The sequence below is a fragment of the Salvelinus alpinus genome, chromosome 8 (genome assembly GCF_045679555.1).
Source record: "Salvelinus alpinus chromosome 8, SLU_Salpinus.1, whole genome shotgun sequence".
Lineage (NCBI taxonomy): Eukaryota > Metazoa > Chordata > Actinopteri > Salmoniformes > Salmonidae > Salvelinus > Salvelinus alpinus.
In genome coordinates, this window is record NC_092093.1 from 85,957,605 (window position 1) to 85,981,439 (window position 23,835).

Genomic DNA, 23,835 nt, shown 5'->3' on the forward strand with positions numbered 1-23,835 from the left:
GGGCTAGAGTGAAAAACGTATTATTCTTTCAGAAAATATAGTAAATATGAATATGCTTTTTTTTTTTTTCTTCTTCAAATGTATTTGGCCCTGAGTCTAAAGATTTCCTTCGGGCCTAATCCTTCTAATTTGAAGTAAATAAAAGCAGTAAGGCTGTCATGCTGTTTCCCTCATCTCCCTCCACCTATGCTGCTGTATAAATATTCATATGAGAAATGTGCCGCTGTCTATTGATGGACAACAGTCTTATTTTCTGCTTCAGTCAACAGTGCACATTTGTATTTCTAAACTGTGGTGGTGGTGCTGAGGTCGTTATGTAAGGCAATTTTCTGCCTTCTTAAGAGCCAGCTCCCCTGTGCATTAATGAGACTCCCTCCCTCCCTCCACCTCCTCCCAACTTGAGCTGCCGAGGAGCCTGACTATCGACAAGGCCCTACTGCTAGCACCAGACAGCAGTGGCGCCACAACACATAAGACATCTACCCCCAGCTGCTCATTTACACACTTTTATTTTTAAAGAACACGTTAATAACAAATTAATTGAATCCAGTGCTTTATGGGAAAAATATGCTGCATTTTAATTCAGTAGTAGTTACTGCGATATGACCATATATCCGTGGTGTTTGTATTAGGCCTATGACATCTTTTAATTCACCTCTAACACCAAACCTCTGTTCACGAAAGAACATTCGATTTTCTCACAAAATTTCTGAGCGGTAAAGGACAATTTCATAGACTTTACATGAGTCCTGTTAGATATGATACTATCACACTAAGAGCTATTGGGCATGGGTACATTTAGCATGCTAGGGGCATGTCATCTTAATTTACATCTAATACACTGTGGATTTATCCGGGGATGCATGAGTAAATTAAGCAGGCGTGTACCTGATCTGGAGAATCAATTAATCGATATGCAAGAGCCATTTAAAACACACAAAAAGAGGAATGAAACAAATTGAAGGGTGCTGATTCTAACAGTGGTTGACATAGGCAAAAGTGCACTGCAGCGGGAAGACAGTGACACGGGTGTTTTGAAGGGGCGTCAGCTGGAGACAAAAGCAGTTGAGATGGGCTGGAGACCGACCGAGGGGAAGGAGGGAGGGAGGGAGTGCAAGAGATGGAGAGAGTGCAGACAGCCAGGCCCCTGAAAGCCTGTTGTGGTGGGCAGGGCCTGACCTTGGTGACGATGGGTTTTCACGAGAGGGCTCTAATGAAGCTTGATTGCCAGGGACTACTGAGGGAGCCGAAGGGGAGTCAGGCGAGGAGGGGAGAGAAGAGAGGAGGAGGAAGAAAGAGCGAGAAAAGGATAGGGGAGAGAGAAAGGGCTCAGGTAATTGCAGCACTTGTGGGTCTGATGCCCCGCGGTCCTGTGATGTCGGGGTGCACTGGGGAAGGGAAGGAAGGAGAGAGAGGAAGAGAAAGAGATGTCTGCAGACGTTTTGGTGGTAAATTGTGGAGCGCTGGAACAGGAGGGAGGGAGGGAGGGTTATAGAGAGAGAGAGCAGGGCTCTGGGCAGTAATTACCCCAGCGAGTCTGTGGGATGGAGGGATGGAATAGAGTGGACAGGCCCAGTGTGGAGCTCTGACAGGGACGGAGGAGAGGAAAGCTGAGGACTGCAGGGGGGAGGCCAGGCAGACGGCAGGAAGCTGACAGAGGGATGGAGGATGGAGACAGGACATACTGTAAGCCCTGAAACCACAGAACTAGACACCGCTAGACACTGTGCCAAGGTTAAGGGCTATAAGTGAACACATACACACACACACACAGCATGTGACAGGACAGCCCAGACCAATAAAAGAGGTACTGTAGGACTGGCGAATACATGATACTGTTCATGAGCCTCTGGAAGATGTCGCTCATACAAGAAACAGCAGATAAGGTTCAGGCAGACTGAGTATCGTACCTAACCAACCAGACAGTTTGCGTTAAGAGACATTCTACATTCTTGTTTCTATTGAAGAACAGGAAAGTGGAGAAAGGACATGTGAGAACTCAGAAAAAGAAACAAATCAAACAGAAATGAAAGGAATAGAATGTGAAAAGAAAGAGTGGAAGAGAGTGATAACATATGGTAGAATGTGTGTGTGTGTGCATGCAAACCTGTGTCTCTTGTGTGTGTGTGTGTGTGCCTGTGAGTGTGTTAGCTCCATTGAATGGCGCACAGGGGTCACGAGGGCCCGAGCTCAGCGAATGGAATTAGAGAGAGTTGATGGGCTGGCTTAAGCCTCCCACTGCCACGGATCAGTATGTAGCAGCCTCTCTCTCCCTCCTCTGCCTCTCCCTGCTGGGGCCGATGTAACTCAGTGGACTGGCAAATTACACCAGACCTACAGCTGTAGCCCGACATTATGATTAATTTGATCAGTAATTTCTCCTGTTTTTCATTTTAATCGCCGCGACCATTCTGCTGTGGCAGGTCTTTCAGATCTAATTAAGATCAATTCTGGTGTAACAGACTTGGCGAGCGCCGTCAAATCCCTGAGCTCTGCTGGGCGTGGAGAAAACCCGCACCTCTATTCAATCAACTTCCAGCAAATCCAGCCCGGATCCAGCAATCAGGCCATTAACACACTTAAGCAAATTTCATAATGTCCCTCCCCGTCTATTTGTCATCACTGTGGAGGGAGGCTGAGGCCCCCTCTGTGAGCGCCTGGAACTCAGCATGCTGGAGTGGGGTGGTAGACAGGAGGTAGTAGTGTAGTAGGGCTGGCTGCTGTGGTGGAGACGCACCGAGGAACGGGAGAGTGAACCTCTCGTTGTGCTCAAAGTTAAACTGTGGAGAGTCCGCCAGTAACCTAGGCTGTTAGGCTACTCTACTGAAACAAGAAGGGAGTAACAGTGAAACAGCAGCATCGTTTCTCTTCATCCACTCTAATGTTGACATTAGAAGCCAGTGGATGTTAGTTTCTCTACATGCAAAGACGAGCTCGGACTGTTGATTCTATTCTAAAAGGTTCAATGTGAGCATCATCTCCCAGTGGGGGACAATTAGGAGAGTAATAGTATCCTAATGACTGTTTGTCTATCTGACACTCCCTCTGGTTCTTAAAACAAATGGTTGAATGGCTGAGTGGTCTTGTGTGTGTGAATAATAGGTGAACAATAAAAGGGCTGTGATCTGTACTAATGTGCATCCCAAATGGCACACTATTCCCTATTTAGTGCACAACTTTCGACAAGAGCCCAATAACCTAATGTGAGGACTAATTATGGCTGTATAGATACCCAATACAACACTTTTGTATTTTAGTCCCACATGGCCAAAGCAATAATGCAAAATACATAATGAAAATGTACTCTAAGGCCAATTATGGCTTAGAATTCTCAGAGGAAAGGTTTAATGTAGCATGCATGCACACACACACGCACCCACCCACACACGCACGCACCACCACACACACCCCCACACGCGCACACACACTCAGGGGGTTACAGATGGGGACTCTCCCCGGATGGAGGCCTCTATGGATTAACCAAATTGATGCTCAGTGACTCTTAACTGAAAATGTAATCATTGACCTGGGTGTTGAGGGTGGAGGGTGCAGATGGATGGAGGGGCCCAAATCATATTGCAGACTTGAGTGTGTTGAGACCTGGGCAGGAGTGCTTTCAGCAGAGAAGGGTTGTGTCCCAATTGGCACCTTATTCCCTGCGTAGTGCACTGCGTAGTGCACCCCGGTCAAAAGTAGTGCACTACGTAGGGAATAGGGTGCCATTTGGGACACACCCAAGAACTGTCCACGGAGGGACCCTCACCGGGTGGCATAGCAACGCCCTCAGTGACAACCCCAGCACTGAGCCAGAGAGAGATGAAACATTTCACACCTAGCCTGCCTACCTCCCTCTCACATCAGCCGTAATACCATTGGACGAGGCAATATCTTAATGATGGCCTCTTCGGCTCCCCTCCAGGGTGGTCAATTGATCTATATATCTGTCTATCCCCAGTCATTATAATCAGGATCTCAGCTTCTTTATCCAATACAATCCATGCTAAGAACAGGGTGTGATTGTGGGGAAACTGGTGGAAAGATGTCATAATAGCACTAATAAATGAGGATTTCTCATTTTAATAAAGCATTAGAATGTATTGTGAGTATGCCAGGCACAGGCAGGGATTGCTCTCTGTAGCTCTGCTTTCAAACACATTCCTCAAACAGACTAAAATATTCAGAGAAGAAAATGGGGGGCTTTGCTTGACTGTAATGCACTAACATTAGAACACTTATTTACTCCAGAAAATAACATTATTGTTAGGCTTTGGCCCTTATGCTGGGCGTGTCTGAGTGGACCAGTACTGTGTGTTCATCCCAAATAGCACCTTATTCCCTATTAAGTAGGGTTGGGCGGTATCCAGATTATCAAATCGTCATACCGCCTTCTCTCATCCCGGGATTTACGGTATTACCGGCTTATTACACAAGGGGGCGGTAACATAAAAAATAAAAAAAGCCAACTGAGCGTCTATTACCAGAATACTAACAACATTTGTACACGTAACAGTGAATTTCCATAGAGGCTGCTAACTAAATATGATAATGAGCGCAAACCAAAAAATAAATAATTACAAAGACACGCAGTCCAGCTCAAAGTTATACACATATACTGTAGGGAGCTACATATGTCATTTTTGTTACGTTTTGACATTTACAAGCGAATGTGAACGAGAGATATTGTCTAAATGAACAGTACTGGCTTTAGAGCAGCATGTGTCCCCACTCTAGGGCAACGGGCCTGCCTGCTCTGCTCTGAGGAGCAGATGGGCCGAGAAAGGAGAAGATAAGAAAACGTAAGGAAATCAAAAGATAGCGGTGGCAGCTGTACAGATAACTCATCCAAAGGGCTTTGACTTCTCTAACACGGGGGTCGCGTTGACACAGAATTCTAAAACGCATAAGAAATATCTTGCTGCGTTTTGTAAATGCAGCTCGGCTTCAGACTAATTTTGTGCTTCAGTTGCATTTCTCCACTCAGATGAGAAATCACTAACGGGCATTCTATCAGCAGGCAGCTCTCTGACTGATGTGGAGCTACTTTTCTCCAGTACTTTTCTAGTTGTAGCCAGCCTACTGTTCTCAAGTAAAATGCTAGAAAAACATGAGTAAATGTAGCTGGCTACATTCTTTCTATGATAAACAGAAATATGACGGCCATGCATAGTTTTTTCAAAAAAGACCTTTCTTTTTTATTGTAAGCTAATTTAGCCTACAACTGTGGCTGCCCGCCAAATAGCGTTTCACTTCTGTTGTCATCTGATGCAAATGAAGCTACTTTCTGCCGAATGTGTTGCACTAATGTATTTTCTGTGAAGGAAAACTATAGCTGCAGGTCCCTGCTTCTATTGAAGCAACAAAACACGCTTGAGTTTCAATATATATTTACAAACAAACACGTGACTGGCTGTTCTAGGGAACTACGGTATGCTTCATAATGGAAAATAATGTGACAAGTGAAATGAAGAACGCAATCTGCTTTATCTTCTAACGCATTGCACAAGTTGACTGCAGGTATTTACTTAAAAAGTAGCTACAAATATTAAAATGTATATACAAACGTCAAAGAATTAGTTTCAACGGTGTTGACGGTATTGAAAAAGCATCCCCTGGCTTTTTCCAAATACCCTTATACACGGTATACCGCCCAAGCTTACTATATAGTGCACTACTTTTGACCAGAGCCCTATGGGCCCAGGCCAGAAGTAGTGCACTATGAAGGGAATAGGGTGCCATTTGGGATACACAGCCTTTGACTAGCCCAATCTACCGTCAGCGCTCAGGGTTCATTGCCATGGCTGGACTGTGGCTACAGTATATGGTTGGCATCTTGGTCTGGGAGGCAGGCAGCAGCTAGCAAGCCTTTGGAGGTCATTAAATGCGGGCGTCTTGTTTTTCCTGCTGAGTCTCACTAGGCCATGACAGGGCCGGAGACGGTGCAAGGGGGGAAACAAATGGCTGTACTCATCCCGGCCTTAAAGAAGGGTGCAGCGCCACAACCCAATAAGGGCCTGACGCTGATGAATGTGGCTGAGGAGAGGGAGGCGACCCTGGCCAGGCTCCACCAGAAATGAAACCACAGGGATATAAAATAGGTTATTATCGTCAGATGGACAGAAGGGGGCCGAGATTGATGGACAGACAAACTGACTGAAAAGGAGGTCGGATGAGGGAAGGGAAGGGCAGCTAAGCTAAAAAGGACTGATAAATGTTGATGAGAGCTGGGATGGATAACACGATCTATCCGAGATGGATCAGATGTAAAAGTTATGCATGATGGCTCGAGTCTCGGGTTTAGTGTGCTTTGAAGAAACCTCTCACTGTAGGATGACCTTGTCAATGAGATGCACATTTTATGTTCCCCACACTGACAGCAGAGCTGGCTGCCGGGAGTCAAACACTGGGTCTTGGTTCATATCAAGTATAGAACAGAGTACCTGGACAAACAAGGTCTATTAAGTAGGCATCAGCATTGTGTTATCTCAAGGTTGGCCTCTGTCTCTATACAACGCACCCAACAATAGCATATCACCCCTAGTAAGACAATTGAAAAACACATCCATTTGCTGAAGTTTTGTATGAGGGTGTCAAAGGTGCAGCAGCAATAAGCAGTAAGGTCTACGTAAACGACTATTCTTCCAACTTGGATAACAAAGTTATAGATCATTTTGTGACTAAATCATTGGCGTACGCTAACAGGAGGGGGTAAGAGTGAGCTCACCTGCAGTGGCATGGGCGGGGTGACGGGCGAGGGTAGGCTGCGGGCCGGCGATTGGTTTTGCCGGAGGGGCGAAGACTGTGGCGGTTGGCCAGAGCCAGTCATGGAGGTGGTGGAGGAGGAGGCGGAGCCAGGGGAGGGGACCGAGACAGAGGACTGCTGAAGGCTGGGCGGGGTCATGCGACCCCGCGATGACAGCTGGTTGTGGGCGTGGCTGTGGGAGTGTTGATGCTGCTGATGGTGGTGCTGTTGTTGCTGATGGTGGTGCTGTTGTTGCTGATGGTGGTGCTGTTGTTGCTGATGGTGGTGCTGTTGTATCTGTTGGAGCTGCTGCAGGTGCTGAAGCTGGGAGTTCAGGGATGAGGTAGCTGAAGAAGGAAGAGAAACAGAAGCAGAGGGTCAACCTCCTGATATCATCTCCATTGTTATCATCATCCCCGTCTAAAAGTAGTCAGAGACATTCAAAAGCTATTGTAAGACCTTCATGTGCAATCATGAAAACCAGCAGTCAGGTTATCATACTGAAAAAGAATGGTCACACCTCAGACAAACGATACATACTAGGTGGAGGTGTGGAACAATGATGTAAATTGGGCAGCGCCACAACAAGGTCCTGTAGTATTTTAACTTTTACAACGGGCTTACAGAACCACTTAACTTCAAGTTAGAGGACAAAGCTATATACATTGATTGACATAATTGCTCTCTCCAGAGAGAATCTGTTCAATTTCACGCAATGAATGCCACGATCTTGGGTTTAATTGCAGAAAATCTCCTATGAAGAGCCATTCATCTTGACTGGGCATCTTAAGAAATCAATCCATTAACTAATTGGATTCAATAATGGCATGCCATTATCCTCATTCCTAGATTTAAATGTTAATACATTTCATGCACCGTTTCAGTGAAACACACAGACAGAGAGGTTTCAGGGAGACAGGCACGCATACTCGAGTTTGACAGGGGAACAGGACTCCCGAATCTCGCGGGATTCTGGCAGGAATGGGAGTAACGTTCTAGAGTCAAGTTCGAGACAGGATGGGACAGGATCAACAGTCTACAGGAACGGGCAGTACAGGAATAGTTATACAATGTTTTTATAACTATTATAAATATATAAATATGTCATGTGTGGAACATTTCATGAAACAACAACTGGGTAGGCTTTATATAGTTTACTTAATAAACATTTGTTTTAAAGGTAATTTCCCCTCTGCCCCTTCTGTCGGCTCACTCCAGTTGCTCAGGGTTCAGATGCCAACCTACATCAGTAGTCTAAATGACGAAGCGTTCAAGGAATTGCAATGTCTTGTTGCAGCCACGGACCCATCGCTAACATTAACATTAGAGCCAAGGAAAGAGCGATGTTTTAGCAACATTTTATGGAGTTGTCTTTGACACGGAAGGCTTGTAAAAAATGCTGCGGTTTAATCAAATAGGCTACCAACCGGAGAACGGGAGAAGCGGCATAGCTGTACTCCTAACAACTTTACTGTCAAGCCCAACTGGTAATGTATTTAACTCAACCCGTATCATCTGAGGTGAAGAGCAAAGTAGAAATAGATTGACTTATGCAGTACTGCCACTCGGTTTCTATCTTGTATGTTCATGTTGTAAATGTTCATACGGGGCTCCCAGGTGGCGATTTTTATCGGGAAGGGACAGGAAAGTTCCGGGGTTGTAGACTGTTGCGGGATCAGGACAGTACAGGAAAAAATGTACAGGACAAGACGGGAAAGGAATACATTTTCACTCCCATAATATGCAATACAGGACACTGTACATGTACAGTGCATTCAGAAAGTATTCAGACCCCTTCACTTATTCCACATTTTGTTGCGTTACAGCCTTATTCTAAAATGTATTAAATAAAAAATCATCCTCATCAATCTACAAAATACCCCATAATGACAAAGCGAAAACAGGTTCTTAGAATTTTTTGCAAATGTATTAAAAATAAAAAAACAGAAATACCTTATTTACATAAGTATTCAGATCCTTTGCTTTGAAATTGAGCTCAAGTGCATCCTGTTTCCATTGATCATCTTTGAGCTGTTTCTACAATAAATTCAATTGATTGGACATGATTTGGAAAGGCACACACCTGTCTATAGAAGGTCCCACAGTTGACAGTGCATGTCAAAAACTAAGCCATGAGGTCGAATGAATTGTCCATAGAGCTCCGAGAGAGGATTTTGTCGATGTACAGATCTGGCGAAGGGTATCAAAAAAAACTCTGCAGCATTGAAGGTCCGCAAGAACACAGTGGCCTCCATCATTCCTAAATGGAAGAAGTTATGAACCACCAAGACTCTTCCTAGAGCTGGCCACACGGACAAACTGAGCAATCGGGGAGAAGAGCCTTGGTCAGGGAGGTGACCAAGAACCAGATGGTCACCCTGATAGTGAGTTCCTCTGTGGAGATGGGAGAACCTTCCAGATGGACAACCATCTCTGCAGCACTCCACCAATCAGGCCTTTAGAGTATGTTAGAGTGGCCAGACGGAAGCCACATCTCTGTAAATGGCACATGACAGCCCGCTTGGTGTTTGCCAAAATACACCTGAAGGACTCTCAGACCATGAGGAATAAGATTCTCTGGTCTAATGAAACCAAGATTGAATTCTTTGGCCTGAATGCCAAGCGTCACGTCTGGAGGAAACCAGGCAATACCTGACCAATACCATCCCTTCGGTGAAGCAGCATCATGCTGTGTGAATGACTGGGAGACTATTCAGGATCGAGGGAAATTAATGGAGCAAAGTACAGAGAGATCCTTGATGAAAACCTGCTCCAGAGTGCTCAGAACCTCAGAATGGGGCAAAGGTTCACCTTCCAACAGGACAACGACCCTAAGCACACAGCCAAGACAACGCAGGAGTGGCTTTGGGACAAGTCTCTGAATGTCCTTGAGTGGCCCAGCCAGAGCCTGGACTTGAACTCGATCTAACATCTCTGGAGAGACCTGAAAATAGCTGTGCAGCGACGCTCCCCATCCAACCTGACAGAGCTTGAGAGGATCTGCAGAGAAGACTGGGAGAAACTCCCCAAATACAGGTGTGCCAAGCTTGTAGCGTTATACCCAAGAAGACTTGAGGCTGTAATCACTGCCAAAGGTTCTTCAACAAAGTACCGAGTAAAGGGTCTGAATACTTGTGTAAATGTGATATTTCAGTTTTCTAAAAACCTGTTTTTGCATTGTCATTATGGGGTATTGTGTGTAGATTGGTGAGGGGGAAAAAACAATTTCATCAATTTCAGAATAAGGCTGTAATGTAACAAAATGTGGAAAAAGTCAAGGGGTCTGAATACTTTCCTAGTGCACTGTATTCAGCCCTTCTATAGTACAGTATGTGATGGCACAAATTTGCAACCATTGACTCTGAAATCCCTTGGTTCTTATTGTTTAACAAAGCCCTAAGTGACTGTATAAGTGACTGTATAAGTGACTGTATAAGTGACTGTATTGACCTCAGGCAAACAGCATTTTATCCTTATCACTCAGCAATTAGAATGAAGAGAGTGCAAAACCCAGACGATTTCTAATAACAAAACCAAATAAAAAGACATGCCTACCAGTTGATTTGACCAATACATCACATTTCTAACTGACCCACTCGTTCTCCAGTAAAAAGAAGGAGAAGACTACGCTCTGAGACATAGAAGATTTGGCCATTCATTTGACTGTGAATCTACTTGACTTCCTTGGGAAGAGGTACTGGGGGATGTGGTGCACGACCGGCACAATACAAAGATCTGATTGATATTCAGAGGGCTACTGTAGGGCTACCTGCAGCCTAAGACTTTGTTTTTGCCAGTTCTGGGACTACGTGTGAGTGTACTACAGTATATTGCCAAAGTACTATTATCTACTTTCTATATGTTATGAATGCTATTTTAAGCCGTATAACATCAATATAACCTTTAGTGACAAGGCTACCGCAATAGTTGTTTCTCAGCCTTAAAAAAACAACGAGAGGTCTCGAGAGAATTGAGAGAATAACAACAGATCAATGGCACCAAAAAAATGGTGTTGATTGGCGTATTGATAACGCAACAGAGCATTCGTGAATAGAGGGGTAGACAAACTTGTATACGTACTGAATCATTGCACTTCACTAATTATGTTTCATAGTGAGATGAATAAATAAAACATCAGGGCAGACACTTCTTTGATTAGTCTGGCCGCTGCTGGTTCTGGAGAGGTGCATGCGGACATTTGATCAAGACCTCCCCCTTTCCCCCCGTTCTAAGTAGCAGACGAAGAATGCCAGCGAAGGAAGCTAGTGAGTACGTCTCAAATGGCACCCTATTCCTTATATGATGCACTGCTTTTTACCAGAGCCCTATCGGACCCTGCTCAAAAGTGTTGCACTTTAAAAGGAATAGGTTTCCATTTAGGACGTGGCCATTGTCTCTGGGCCAGTAAACAGCAGCAACACTTTCACATTTCTTCTACCTCCTGACACATTGACACCTCTCCCAAACCCCACCATGAATTATATATCATCTTGGGCTCGCGAAAGCCAAGAGTCCAATTCTCACTTGAAATGTTGGGGCAAGTTGTCTCGCAAAGTATGACAGGACCGGGCGCCTCTCTCGGTCTTCCTTTACAAGTGAACCGAAAGAAAAATGTGGAGTGCGCCAGTTAAAAGATGGAAAATGGGACGAATGAAAGAAAGACCGAACGAACAAACGAAAAGGAATGCACAACCGAGAAAGAGAAATAAAAAATGTCTGTAAAAAAAAAAAAAAAAAATGTCGAAACCTAGGGACGATCAAAGAGGATTCGGAGAATTTCCTCCAAGCGCTGACCCGCGGCAGAGGAGGAAAGAGTGGCACGACAAAAGAATATGAAGAAGAAGGAAAACAAATACTGAGGGAATATGGAAGAAGCCCCATGTGGCCTTATTATAAGGGCTGCACCACAGGTAACTATATTCTTTAACAGCTGTGGTTTATAAATTCTGTCATCTTGTGAAGAAGACTTTCAAGCCCACTGACCCTTCTCCCCCTTGTAACTGGGCACCCGGTTTTAGGAAGCACATTCTTCTAACTGCGGCTGTCTGATGGCTTTGGCTGAGCATATGATCCAGCAGCCCTGTCTCCACTAATTGTTTGTGCTCTCCCTCCCTCCTCCTCAAGCAGACAGTGGATGGAGGATGAGAAAGGGAGGCTCGGTGAAGTTGGAGACAGGCCAAAAGGCTGCTGGGATCCTATGGAGCTCATTATATGCACTACACTTCCCTGGCTGCGTGCTCACCGATCCTAGCACTATGTTCGAGTGGTCCTCTCACTTATATAGGCACCATGCTTAGTGGTAAAAGAGCGAGGGTCCCGATCTGACTGTTGAACCAGCAATCCTCTGTTAATGAGGATAATAAGGAATAAGCCACATCACAGAAAAAGGACTCAAAAGACATGAATCAACTAAAAGCATTAGATGTGCATTTCAGTAACACTTCTGGACCATAGGAGGTCCCAGTAGGTGGGAGATGAAATCCCTCAAACAGCATACAATGATTCTCTGCACCACAGAGGGGTAAGAGTCACGTGACCTGTGTGGTTCTAGGACCCAGGATACTGTAGGCTCTTGTCTACTTTGTTTCACCGGGGATGGTGCCACCGTAAAAATTTGTTTTACTGTCGTCTTTGACTGCCGCAGCCCTGACTCTTTGTGAAGTACGAAGCGAGGCTGATTGTCAGAGGTCGAAAAGGCTAGGTCAAAACCTGCTTGTTCGTCAGACACAGTGCTATTTTTGTTTCCTGTGTCGCTCAGGAGAGGAGGAGAGAGAAGCAGCCACCTCTCATTACCACAGGCCCCTCTCTGGTCCCTGCCAACCCTCCGTTAATGCAGTTCTCTCTCTGGGCTTGATTTGGCCTCTGTTGTTTTCTCCTCTGTGTTAACAACAGCTCAGCCTTGTGTTTGTTTGTTTGTGTGTGTGTGTGTGTGTGTGCGTGTGCGTGTGCGTGTGCGTGCGTGTGCGTGTGCAATGAGCATTAGTCATATCTGTCTGCTCGGCACAATGCATGTGTGGTAACTCTTTTCTTTAGAGTTAGGACACATTCATACAAGGTGCAATAAAAAAGGCGGAACATAAAGGAAGGCCAAGTATTTGTCCAGTTATGTACAGTATTGAAAGAAGGTCACCAATGGCAAAAGGTGATGTTCTAATTGAAAGGAGAAGCATTCAATGGGATTGTGTCTACATCCATGCTCATCACACTCAGCTCACAGAAAAGGCCAGGTCAAGGCCCACATGACAGAGACAGTAACGAAGTAGCCATCATGTCCAGATAAAGGAACTTTGACTGGCCTGGCTTCAACCCACAAAGTTTACCCCATAGATAGACTTGCTCTTTACACTTCACTGAATGGACTGCACTCCTCTTTCTTTCGTTGTATAGTGTGTATCGCACAAACCGTTTGAATACAATATGAAGATGACAATATAAAGTCCAGCCCATCCAATGAACTGTAAAGAGTTCTTCAAGTACGAATAATAGTCTAGGTCACAACATTCAGTGCAAAACTGTACCGTCGTGGCCAAAAGTTTTGAGAATGACACAAATATTCATTTTCACAAAGTCTGCTGCCTCAGTTTGTATGATGGCAATTTTCATATACTCCAGAATGTTATGAAGAGTGATCAGATGAATTGCAATTAATTGCAAAGTCCCTCTTTGCCATGCAAACGAACTGAATCCCCCCAAAAAACATTTCCACTGCATTTCAGCCCTGCCACAAAAGGACCAGCTGACATCATGTCAGTGATTCTCTCGTTAACACAGGTGTGAGTGTTGAGGTGGACATGGCTGGAGATCACTCTGTCATGCTGATTGAGTTCGAATAACAGACTGGAAGCTTCAAAAGGAGGGTGGTGCATGGAATCGTTGTTCTTCCGCAGACAAACATGGTTACCTGCAAGGAAACACGTGCCGTCATCATTGCTTTGCACAAAAAGGGCTTCACAGGCAAGGATATTGCCTAAATCAACCATTTATCGGATCATCAAGAACTTCAAGGAGAGCGGTTCAATTGTTGTGAAGAAGGCTTCAGGGCGCCCAAGAAAGTCCAGCAAGCGTCAAGACCGTCTCCTAAAGTTGATTCAGCTGCGGGATCGGGGCACCACCAGTACAGAGCTTGCTCAGGAATGGCAGCAGGCAGGTGTGAGTGCATCTGCACGCACAGTGAGGAAAATACTTTTGGAGGATGGCCTGGTGTCAAGAAGGGCAGCAAAGAAGCCACTTTTCTCCAGGAAAAACATCAGGGACAGACTGATATTCTGCAAAAGGTACAGGGATTGGACTGCTGAGGACTGGGGTAAAGTCATTTTCTCTGATGAATCCCCTTTCCGATTGTTTGGGGCATACGGAAAAAGCTTGTCCGGAGAAGACAAGGTGAGCGCTACCATTAGTCCTGTGTCATGCCAACAGTAAAGCATCCTGAGACCATTCATATGTGGGGTTGCTTCTCAGCCAAGGGAGTGGGCTCACTCACAATTTTGCCTAAGAACACAGCTATGAATAAAGAATGGTACCAACACATCCTCCGAGAGCAACTTTCCCAACCATCAAAGAACAGTTTGGCGATGAACAATGCCTTTTCCAGCATGATGGAGCACCTTGCCATAAGGCAAAAGTGATAACTAAGTGGATCGGGGAACAAAACATCGATATTTTGGGTCCATGGCCAGGAAACTCCCCAAACCTTAATCCCAGTGAGAACTTGTGGTCAATTCTCAAGAGGCAGGTGGACAAACAAAAACCACAAATTCTGACAAACTCCAAGCATTGATTATGCAAGAATGGGCTGCCATCAGTCAGGATGTGGCCCAGAAGTTAATTGACAGCATGCCAGGGCGGATTGCAGAGGTCTTGAAAAAGAAGGGTCAACACTGCAAATATTGACTCTTTGCATCAACTTCATGTAATTGTCAATAAAAGCCTTTGCCACTTATGAAATGCTTGTAATTATACTTCAGTATTCCATAGTAACATCTGCCAAAAATATGTAAAGACATTGACGCAGCAAACTTTGTGGAAATTAATATTTGTGTCATTCTCAAAACTTTTGGCCATGACTGTACAATATGTGTTCAAACGTTCGGAGGCATAAAACATCAAAAGGTCAAAAACGAATGTACCTAAAACAAACAATGCTCTATCTACCCTGTAAGCCTTCCAGTCCACAGTGAGATGAGAAACATCTTTCTGACCGCTATCTATCTTCGCCTCTCTCTCTGCCCAGCACCATTAGCCTGTTGTAGTAAATCAAATCAAATCTAATCTAATTGTATTTGTCACATGCGCCGAATACAACAGGTGTAGACCTTACAGTGAAATGCTTACTTACAAGCCCTTAACCAACAATGCAGTTTTAAGAAAAATACTTTAAAAAAAAAAGTTTTATTAAATAAAATAAGTAACAAATAATTAAAGAGCAGTAGTAAAATAACAATAGCGAGGCTACATACAGGGGGTACCGGTACAGAGTCAATGTGCGGGGGCACTGGTTAGTCGAGGTAATATGTACATGTAGGCAGAGTTATTAAAGTGACTATGCATAGATAATAAACAGACAGTAGCAGCAGCGTAAAGGAAGGGGGGGCAGTGCAAATAGTCTGGGTAGCAATTTGATTAGATGTTCAGGAGTCTCATAGCTTGGGGGTAGAAGCTGTTTAGAAGCCTCCTGGACCTAGACTTGGTGCTCCGGTACCGCTTGCCGTTCGGTAGCAGAGAGAACAGTTTATGACTAGGGTGGCTGGAGTCTGACAATTTTTCGGGCCTTCCTCTGACACCGCCTGGTATAGAGGTCCTGGATGGCAGGAAACTCGGCCCCAGTGATGTACTGGGCTGTACGCACTACCCTCTGAACACGTAGTCAGGGGTCTGAAGAGGTGCCTTCATGAAGTAAATAAACATTTCTCTTCTGACTCATCCTGTATTTTAGGGGTCTTCTAAACTTTGCTGTGGTTCTTGAACAAGTCAAGGGAGAGGAGAGGATCAACATCCCTATTATGTCTCTGCCTCACTGTTCTCAGTGGGAGCACATAAAGCACCGTCTCGATTGGTTGCTCAATGAGCCACACAGGTAATTACTACACTGGAGAGAGATGGGCCGGTCGGCGAGGCTCTTTGCAATTATGACGGAGGAAGGACATTTTTACCCCTAGGATTAAGAGTAAAAACTCACTTGGACTGATAAACTGGATGAAAACATGTGTTGCCACTTTTATCACAGTGGTAAATCATTTTAGCAGGATTGCTGTCTCCTAAGAAATAGTTCCTTTTATTGGTATTTGCAAAATGGCGGCTCAAGCATAATAATTCAGCATAATGATATGCTTCCCTTCACCTTTTTTTTTTTTTATAGATATTGAACTGAAACTGAAAATATTTCATCATCACAGTCTTGTGTAGTGAAGGGTTTAAAATGTCAGCATCAAAATAGATTCCTGCTCCTTGGCCATGGTTGGAATAATCACAGGGAAATAAAGCCGGGATCAAAGATCCAACTGTGTAAAAATATTACCCGCAGTCAGTGTTTCAATACCACTTTGGAGGTGTTTAGACACTACAAAAATGGAAGCAGTTGAGACTGAGTTGAGTGGGCCATGGGGTTTTACAAAGTAAAATGCACTGCTTGTAGGGATCCACAGATCCCTTTGTGATGCAATGCAATCTCAAGCTGTGTCGTGGAATTCTCCCCCCAGGGGAAGGATTGTAAAGTATTGAGTCCTCTCCATGGAGATATTAGAATAAAAAAAGTTGAGACTGTAATGTTAGGAGAGGGGACAACTTTAGTTTTGAATCACTGTAGATATTTAATTGCTATCGTTGATTTCAATCATTATTTCTAATTTTTCCCCTACTCTATTTAACCCTGTATCTGTCCATGTGAAATGCCAATATTATACATCAATCACTACAGTACTATGGTCAATAACGATGTCACACTAGGCATGGCTGCTTAGCCCACTCAAGTAGGAAACTCCCTATGAACGTACCAGGCTTCTCTCGCTCTTCAAAGTCCGTCCAGAAGGGAGGTTCCGACAGAGGTGGCGGTGATACAGAATGTGTGTCACTGAACACAACAGACATGATTGGCCCTCTAGCTCTGCCTTTTGTCCTTCAGTGGTATGTACTCCAGTAGAGTCTGGAGCCCCGGTCAAGCCTGTTAGCCCTGGCAGGCCAGGGTTATTACAGCCTGTCCATGGTCCCGTCATGTGTTGTCAGACCGAGGAGGAGGCCGCGCGCGTAAAAGCCTCATTCAAAATGTATGTTCTCATGCAAAATGGCTGTTTCAGTGGGTGGTAAAATCAATATTGTGGACCTGATGCACAGAGATGACCGAGTGCTCTCTGACTGACAGTAAAAGCTGGGAGAGATTGAGGGGCCACGTTTACTGCTCCCAAAATGGAGTGTAGTCGAGCTCCTCTAATAGTCTGCTCAACTTACATTAGAATTTCATTGGGGATTATTTTGGTAACAGTTGGGATTGTGGGGGTTTAAAGAAATTATGCCATTAGAAAGCAAGAGAGGAGGGAGGGAGAAATGAGAGCACACAGCTTGTCCTTTAAAAAACATCTTTCATTCTCAGCTTCCAGGCAGCTACATTATGGGGTTATTAAGCGTTGCCTCACTCACCCACTCCCCCAGATATCAAATTATTCTGAAAGAATGAAAAGACAATGTAGGGATGAGTAGGACATCATAGCCCCTTTGTTGTACACTGCCTCGCTTACATATGTGTTTGAAAGTGCGCCATAGACCCATAGTGAATTTGGAGAGAGAAATGCGAGAATAGAAGGAGAGAAAGAATTCAGTGGGATGAAATAACCCCAAAAACAATGGGATTTGCTCTCCATTCTTCTGCCTACATCTTCTGTCTTTAGTTATTCCCTTTGGTTGTCTGTGGGAGCGTGTAAGCACTTTTGCACAGCACAACATGCCCACCAGCACAACGTTGTCAGCTCCAGTGATGTGGAGACTTCTGAGTAACACAGGGCCTCTTGTGATTAGTAATGCTCTTTAATACAACACAACAGCGAATATGATTGGGGGGGAAAAACTGATTTCAAAATTCCTAGGCAAAGATGGTGTCAGAAATGTATGAGAGATGTGTAATGTCAATCACGAGCACCGCTAATTGTGAGTTTCATACCACATAAACCGGAATGATGGCAAAATGCAAACATCAAAAATGTCTATTCCATTACACATGCAAACACTCCATATATTATTTATTGCACAGCATTTGATATAACCTCAGCTGCGTACCTACAGGGATTCTTTGTGCCGTTTTAGTAGTTTCCTCCTGAATCGCATATGAGATATTTGCGGTCCAAGAAAAATGTATGATGAATGACGAACCTCGCCACTTATACACCTATCGTGCTCACTGACTAGCAACAGGTTCAGCAGAAGGCAGCAGCAGTAAGTGAATTTCCCCACCAGGACAATACGTCACCAGAAGAAATGTATGCATGCACCTGAAATGTAGAAGTCTTCCCTGGATGCGGACAAGGTGCTTGAAGGGGGAAGAGGAAGGGGTAGTGGAGAGGGCAGAGGAGAAGAGGGGGTTGGGAGGAGGAGCGGGCAGGAGGGGAAGAGGGGGTTGGGAGGAGGAGCGGGCAGGAGGGGAAGAGGGGGTTGGGAGGAGGAGCAGGCAGAGGGGAAGAGGGGGTTGGGAGGAGGAGCAGGCAGAGGGGAAGAGGGGGTTGGGATGAGGAGCAGGCAGGGGGGAAGAGGGGGTTGGGATGAGGAGCAGGCAGAGGGGAAGAGGGGGTTGGGAGGAGGAGCAGGCAGAGGGGAAGAGGGGGTTGGGAGGAGGAGCAGGCAGAGGGGAAGAGGGGGTTGGGAGGAGGAGCAGGCAGAGGGGAAGAGGGGGTTGGGAGGAGGAGCAGGCAGAGGGGAAGAGGGGGTTGGGATGAGGAGTAGGCAGGGGGGAAGAGGGGGTTGGGATGAGGAGCGGGCAGGAGGGGAAGAGGGGGTTGGGAGGAGGAGCAGGCAGAGGGGAAGAGGGGGTTGGGAGGAGGAGCAGGAAGAGGGGGTTGGGAGGAGGAGCAGGCAGAGGGGAAGAGGGGGTTGGGATGAGGAGCAGGCAGAGAGGAAGAGGGGGTTGGGAGGAGGAGCAGGCAGAGGGGAAGAGGGTGTTGGGATGAGGAGCAGGCAGGGGGGAAGAGGGGGTTGGGAGGAGGAGCAGGCAGAGGGGAAGAGGGGGTTGGGATGAGGAGCAGGCAGAGGGGAAGAGGGGGTTGGGAGGAGGAGCAGGCAGAGGGGAAGAGGGGGTTGGGAGGAGGAGCAGGCAGAGGGGGTTGGGAGGAGGAGCAGGCAGAGGGGAAGAGGGGGTTGGGATGAGGAGTAGGCAGGGGGGAAGAGGGGGTTGGGATGAGGAGCAGGCAGAGGGGAAGAGGGGGTTGGGAGGGGGAGCAGGCAGAGGGGAAGAGGGGGTTGGGAGGAAGATTAGGCAGAGGGGAAAGCAGCAGATTGGTAGAATCAGTTCTAATTTCATATGATCTGTGTCTTTTAACCATTTCCCTGCAGCTGGAAAATGAGAGTACCAGGGCTAATTTCACAGTGAGAGCTCATTGAACAAACCTCCACGGTCAGGGCAAAAGTTGCTAGCCTACTTTGTCACTGTGAATTACAGTTAGGTAATTCAGGAACCATAAGGCTAGGAAGAGAGAAAGAGGGAGGAGAGGAGGAGAGTACAAGAAGAGAGGGGTGGGCGATGTGTTTGAACGAAGTCAGAAACCGTTGCTTTTCTCTCTACGCTCAGATCTAGTTAGTGATGCTCTCTTATGATCAGTGAGTAATGGATCTCCATCTGTGATGTGTCTGCGGTGAGCCCAGAGATGGCCCCCCAGGGACCCCAACACCACTCCCCAGAAATCATCTGACACTGATATAAGCCCCCCTGTCCCTGTCTCAGGCCTGAGACACCAAGCCTATTAATTAAGGCAATTAGACCCCGGCCAGCAATTAGTAACCACAGATAGCTTTTAGCAGTCTAGTGGTCCAGGCTTCTCCTAATGGCCATGGGGTTTGTTTCAACACCATATGCTGACAAATATCACCACAAGCTCTCTGGTTTCACAGACATGGAATTGGAGAGCCATGTTTAATAGTGACCTTAGTGTGATATGGCTGGGCTGGCTGGTGTTGTGACCCCCTGAGCCCTTATTGGAGTAGCACTGTTCTATTGAGTTGCTTCTGTTACTTTTGAAATGCCTGTGTTTAGTGTATGCCTGTCTGACCTTTGTTAAGGACATGTTAAGTGCACAGACTATTGATAAAAAGGTGTAAATGTGGGTTGAGTGTAAGCATTATTGATTAGTGGATAAGTCTTTATTGATTTCATGTCATTATTAAAGAGACGTTCCATAACTTTGGCGACTATGTAAGTCTTTTTTAAACCTCCCTCTTTTGGGCTGGATGTGTTGTTCCTACATGCAACATCTATGAGTAGAATTACTACCTTACCTCAATTAGCCAGGAAATCCCTAGTGTGAAAGCGACTGTTTTCTGGAAGCTGTGTAGCGCCAATTTGAGCGCTGCAAGCTTGGCCTACGTGGGCCAGCCCTCTAGGAATTAGAGCTCCAGCCAATGAGTTTTAGCTCCTCGCCATTTCAGTGACAGCTAGCAAGATGCACATTGACAAGTTTCACAGTGAAAGAAGAAGGCTGGCCCAGGCCTGCCCAGCATTTTACAATGAGGTTGCAGGGCGGGCCCAATGGCTCAGTGGGCATAGCAGAGAGAGAGAGAGAGAGAGTGAGAGTGAGCAATGACATACTGCATCTGCACATAATGACATAGTACGGAATTTTCGGGGACCCGTTTTGGCCCTTGAGCGCTACTTTCAGAACTACTGGCTAAAAAGTACACAAATGTTTCCGGAAAGTCTCTTTAATTAAGTAGATGGTCGATTTTTACTGTAACGGTGTATTGATAATGATGTTTTTATATTGAACAAATATTGTATTCCAATAATAGCTACTCGTCCATTATGAAATAAATATATATTCCTTTGGAAAGTATTCGGCGCTGTTTCTGAAGACAACATACTTCAACTGAATGTTAACAATGTCAGTAACTCGATTTTGAAGTATCCCGAGAGGAGAATTCAGTTTGAATAGCTCGGTGGAAATAAAAGCGGCAGAAGTCATTCAGAAAGTACTTTTTACTCCACATTTCTACATCTCTAACCAATGAAGAGGAATGTTCAAACAACCCAGTGGTAAAACACTACAGTGTCTCTGTATAGCCTTTGCTTCAGTAAAGGTGTGTGTTTGTAATGGTGTTCTGAGTAGAACTGCCTCATTTAAAAAATGGTCTGAATTCATACATTCGAAAACAGAGGACAGATCATGCAATAAGTCACATTACTGGAAAATGGGAAATAAAGGATACAACTGCGCTCCCATACACAATTCTACATTGGAGGCAATCTGAGATAACGCCATTTTCATTCCAGTTCAGTCCCATAAAATTACCATTAACATTACAAGCCATGCAGAACACAGATAAATGTAAAATGTCACCCAATTCTGTCAAGGCGGGATTTCCAGTTCCACAAAATTACCATCTCTGTCTGCTCTCTCCCACTGCACCTTGTCTAATAGTTCATTTTCAACATTTCGTAAGTTCATTTTCCTCTCACTGACCATTTTAAATCACAAATCAATGTTCATTTAAAATGCTTGACGAGAGATTGTTCCTGAAAGCTTAGGAATCGTGCCATGGCAATCTCTGGCAGACCTTTAATTAGTGAGGGCAGCAAATCTTTTGGAAACCTTCTGGAGGTAAAATAAGTAAGGGGTAATTCTGCATTATGCTTTCAACCGTCTTCTCGACTGCCTAGGCACTGAGGTAATTTGCTGGAAACATTGGAAGTATGGAAATGCCAAATGTTTGAATTTGTATCTATTATTTTGACTATAATAATAATAGGTTTAAAATACGGTTTAAAATACAAGGTTTAAAATACAAATTCAGTATCGAACAAGTAAAAAAACTTTCCTTTAACACCATCCCATTTTTCATTCCATATTTGACTGAGCATGGGACGACAGCGAGTCAGGCTGGTAATGTCATGTATTGTTATAGTCCAGTAGTTGATCGAATGACAGCTGGCTGGGGTAAAGGGAATGTGTTCCAACTTTGTCATTTCATTTTTAATGCCGGTTGGCAAAGCTCAAGTAATTTCAGGCCTCTGTGCACCACTTCTCTGTCAGAAGAGAGCACTGTATTCTCCCACCCATACCTTTATTGTCAGCCCAAATTACTGGGCGACAAACACGTGCATGTGCAGAAATAAACATCACGCCCTACACAGTACAAGCACCTCAAGTGTATTTCTTGAGTCTATGTTTATGACATGATGTTAGCAGACTGTCTCCCGCAGTGCTCTCTCTGCCAAAGTTAGGGCAGATCCAGAGCCTGCTGTAGTAAAGCACCCACAACCATGTCTGATTAGCATTGCTATTGTCCTTTACTACACTGGCATCAAAGAGAGTCTGTCTCTCTCTCAATTCAATTCAATTCGCTTTATTGGCATGACGTAACAATGTACATATTGCCAAAGCTTATTTTGGATATTTACAATATAAAAACACATAAAAAAAAAAAAAATGAGAATCAAAATTGTCAACGGGACAACAGTAACAACAATAACCAAGGGTCAAAATAACCATACATTCAACAATAACAATAAGCATAAAGTAGAGTACATGTGCAGGTTGATTGGTCTGTCAGACACTGTCCCTCAACTTATGGCAGGCAGCAATGTAGTGCGCTGCCAACCCACAGCTCTCTGCGTCCTCCCCCAACAGGACGGGTAGCCTATCCTTATCAGAGAGGCTTTTGAAACGTTGAATAAGGGTTTCAAATTTGGGAAAATGACAAATGCAGCTCCCTCTCAGGTTCTGCTGTTGTGCAGTGGTTGCACAGCCTTTCCTCTACAGGGAGCCAGGTTTTCCTGTGTCTACCCTTCTCAATGGCAAGGCTGTGCTCACTGAGCCTGTACTTTGTCAAGGTTTTTCTAAGGTTTTGATCAGTAACCATGGTCAAATATTTAGCCACGGTGTACTGTCGATTTAGGGCCAGATAGCACTGCATTTTGCTTTGTGTTTGTGCTTGTGTTTCCCAATAAGCAATGTAGTTTTGTTTTGACTGTGTTGTAATTTGGTTTATTCTGATTGATTGGATGTTCTGGTCCTGAGGCTTCAGTGTGTTAGTAGAACAGGTTTGTGAACTCAGCCCCAGGACCAGCTGGATGAGGGGACTCTTTTCTTTGCTCAGCTCCTGGCATTGCAGGGCTTGGTAATGATATGAGAGGGGGTCACTGTATTTTAGATGTTTCCAAAACTTAATTGCTCTTTTTTGAGTTTTTATTATTAGTGGATATTGGCCTAATTCTACCCTGCATGCATTGTTTGTAGTTTTCCTCTGGACTTGTAGGAGAATCTTACAGAACTCTGCATGCAGGGTTTCAATGGGGTGTTTGTCCCATTTGATGAAATCTTGTTTTGCAAGTGGACCCCACACCTCGCTGCCATAAAGTGCAATTGGTTCAATGACATATTAAATTAGTTTTAGCCAAATCTTAATAGGTATTTCAATTGGAATTTGCTTTTTAATGGCGTAGAATGCCCTGCGTGCTTTCTCTCTCAGTTCATTCACTGCCCCATTAAGGTGTCCAGTTGAGCTTATTTTTAAACCTAAGTAATTGTAGTGTGTACAGTACTCTATATATTTTGTACCAATTGAGAACTTTGGTCTAATTCCCTGAGATCTGGATCTTCTCTGGAAATTCATTATTTTTGTATTTTTGGCATTTACTGCCAGGGCCCAGGTCTGGCAGTACTGCTCTAGCAGGTCCAAGCTCTGCTGTAGGCCATGTGCTGTGGGTGACAGCAGGCATAGGTCATCTGCGAAGAGTAGGCATTTAACTTCTGAATTGTGGAGACTAACACCAGGGGCTGAGGATTTTTCTAGAATAGTGGCCAATTCGTTAATGTAAATATTGAAGAGTGCAGGGCTCAGATTGCAACCCTGGCGAAGGCCCCGCCCCTGGTTAAAGAATTCTGTTCTTTTCTTGCCAATTTTAATGC

General features: G+C 44.9%; 1 protein-coding gene across 3 annotated transcripts in view; it reads right to left on the reverse strand.

The window, feature by feature from the left end:
- Positions 1–23,835, reverse strand: part of LOC139583814 (POU domain, class 6, transcription factor 2-like) — a 128,794-nt gene that overhangs the window by 62,097 nt on the left and 42,862 nt on the right. For all 3 annotated transcript variants that reach the window (XM_071415331.1, XM_071415332.1, XM_071415333.1), the window contains one exon: positions 6,722–7,086. In XM_071415331.1, coding sequence (XP_071271432.1) covers positions 6,722–7,086 — 365 coding nt within the window. The remainder of the gene's footprint in view (positions 1–6,721; positions 7,087–23,835) is intronic.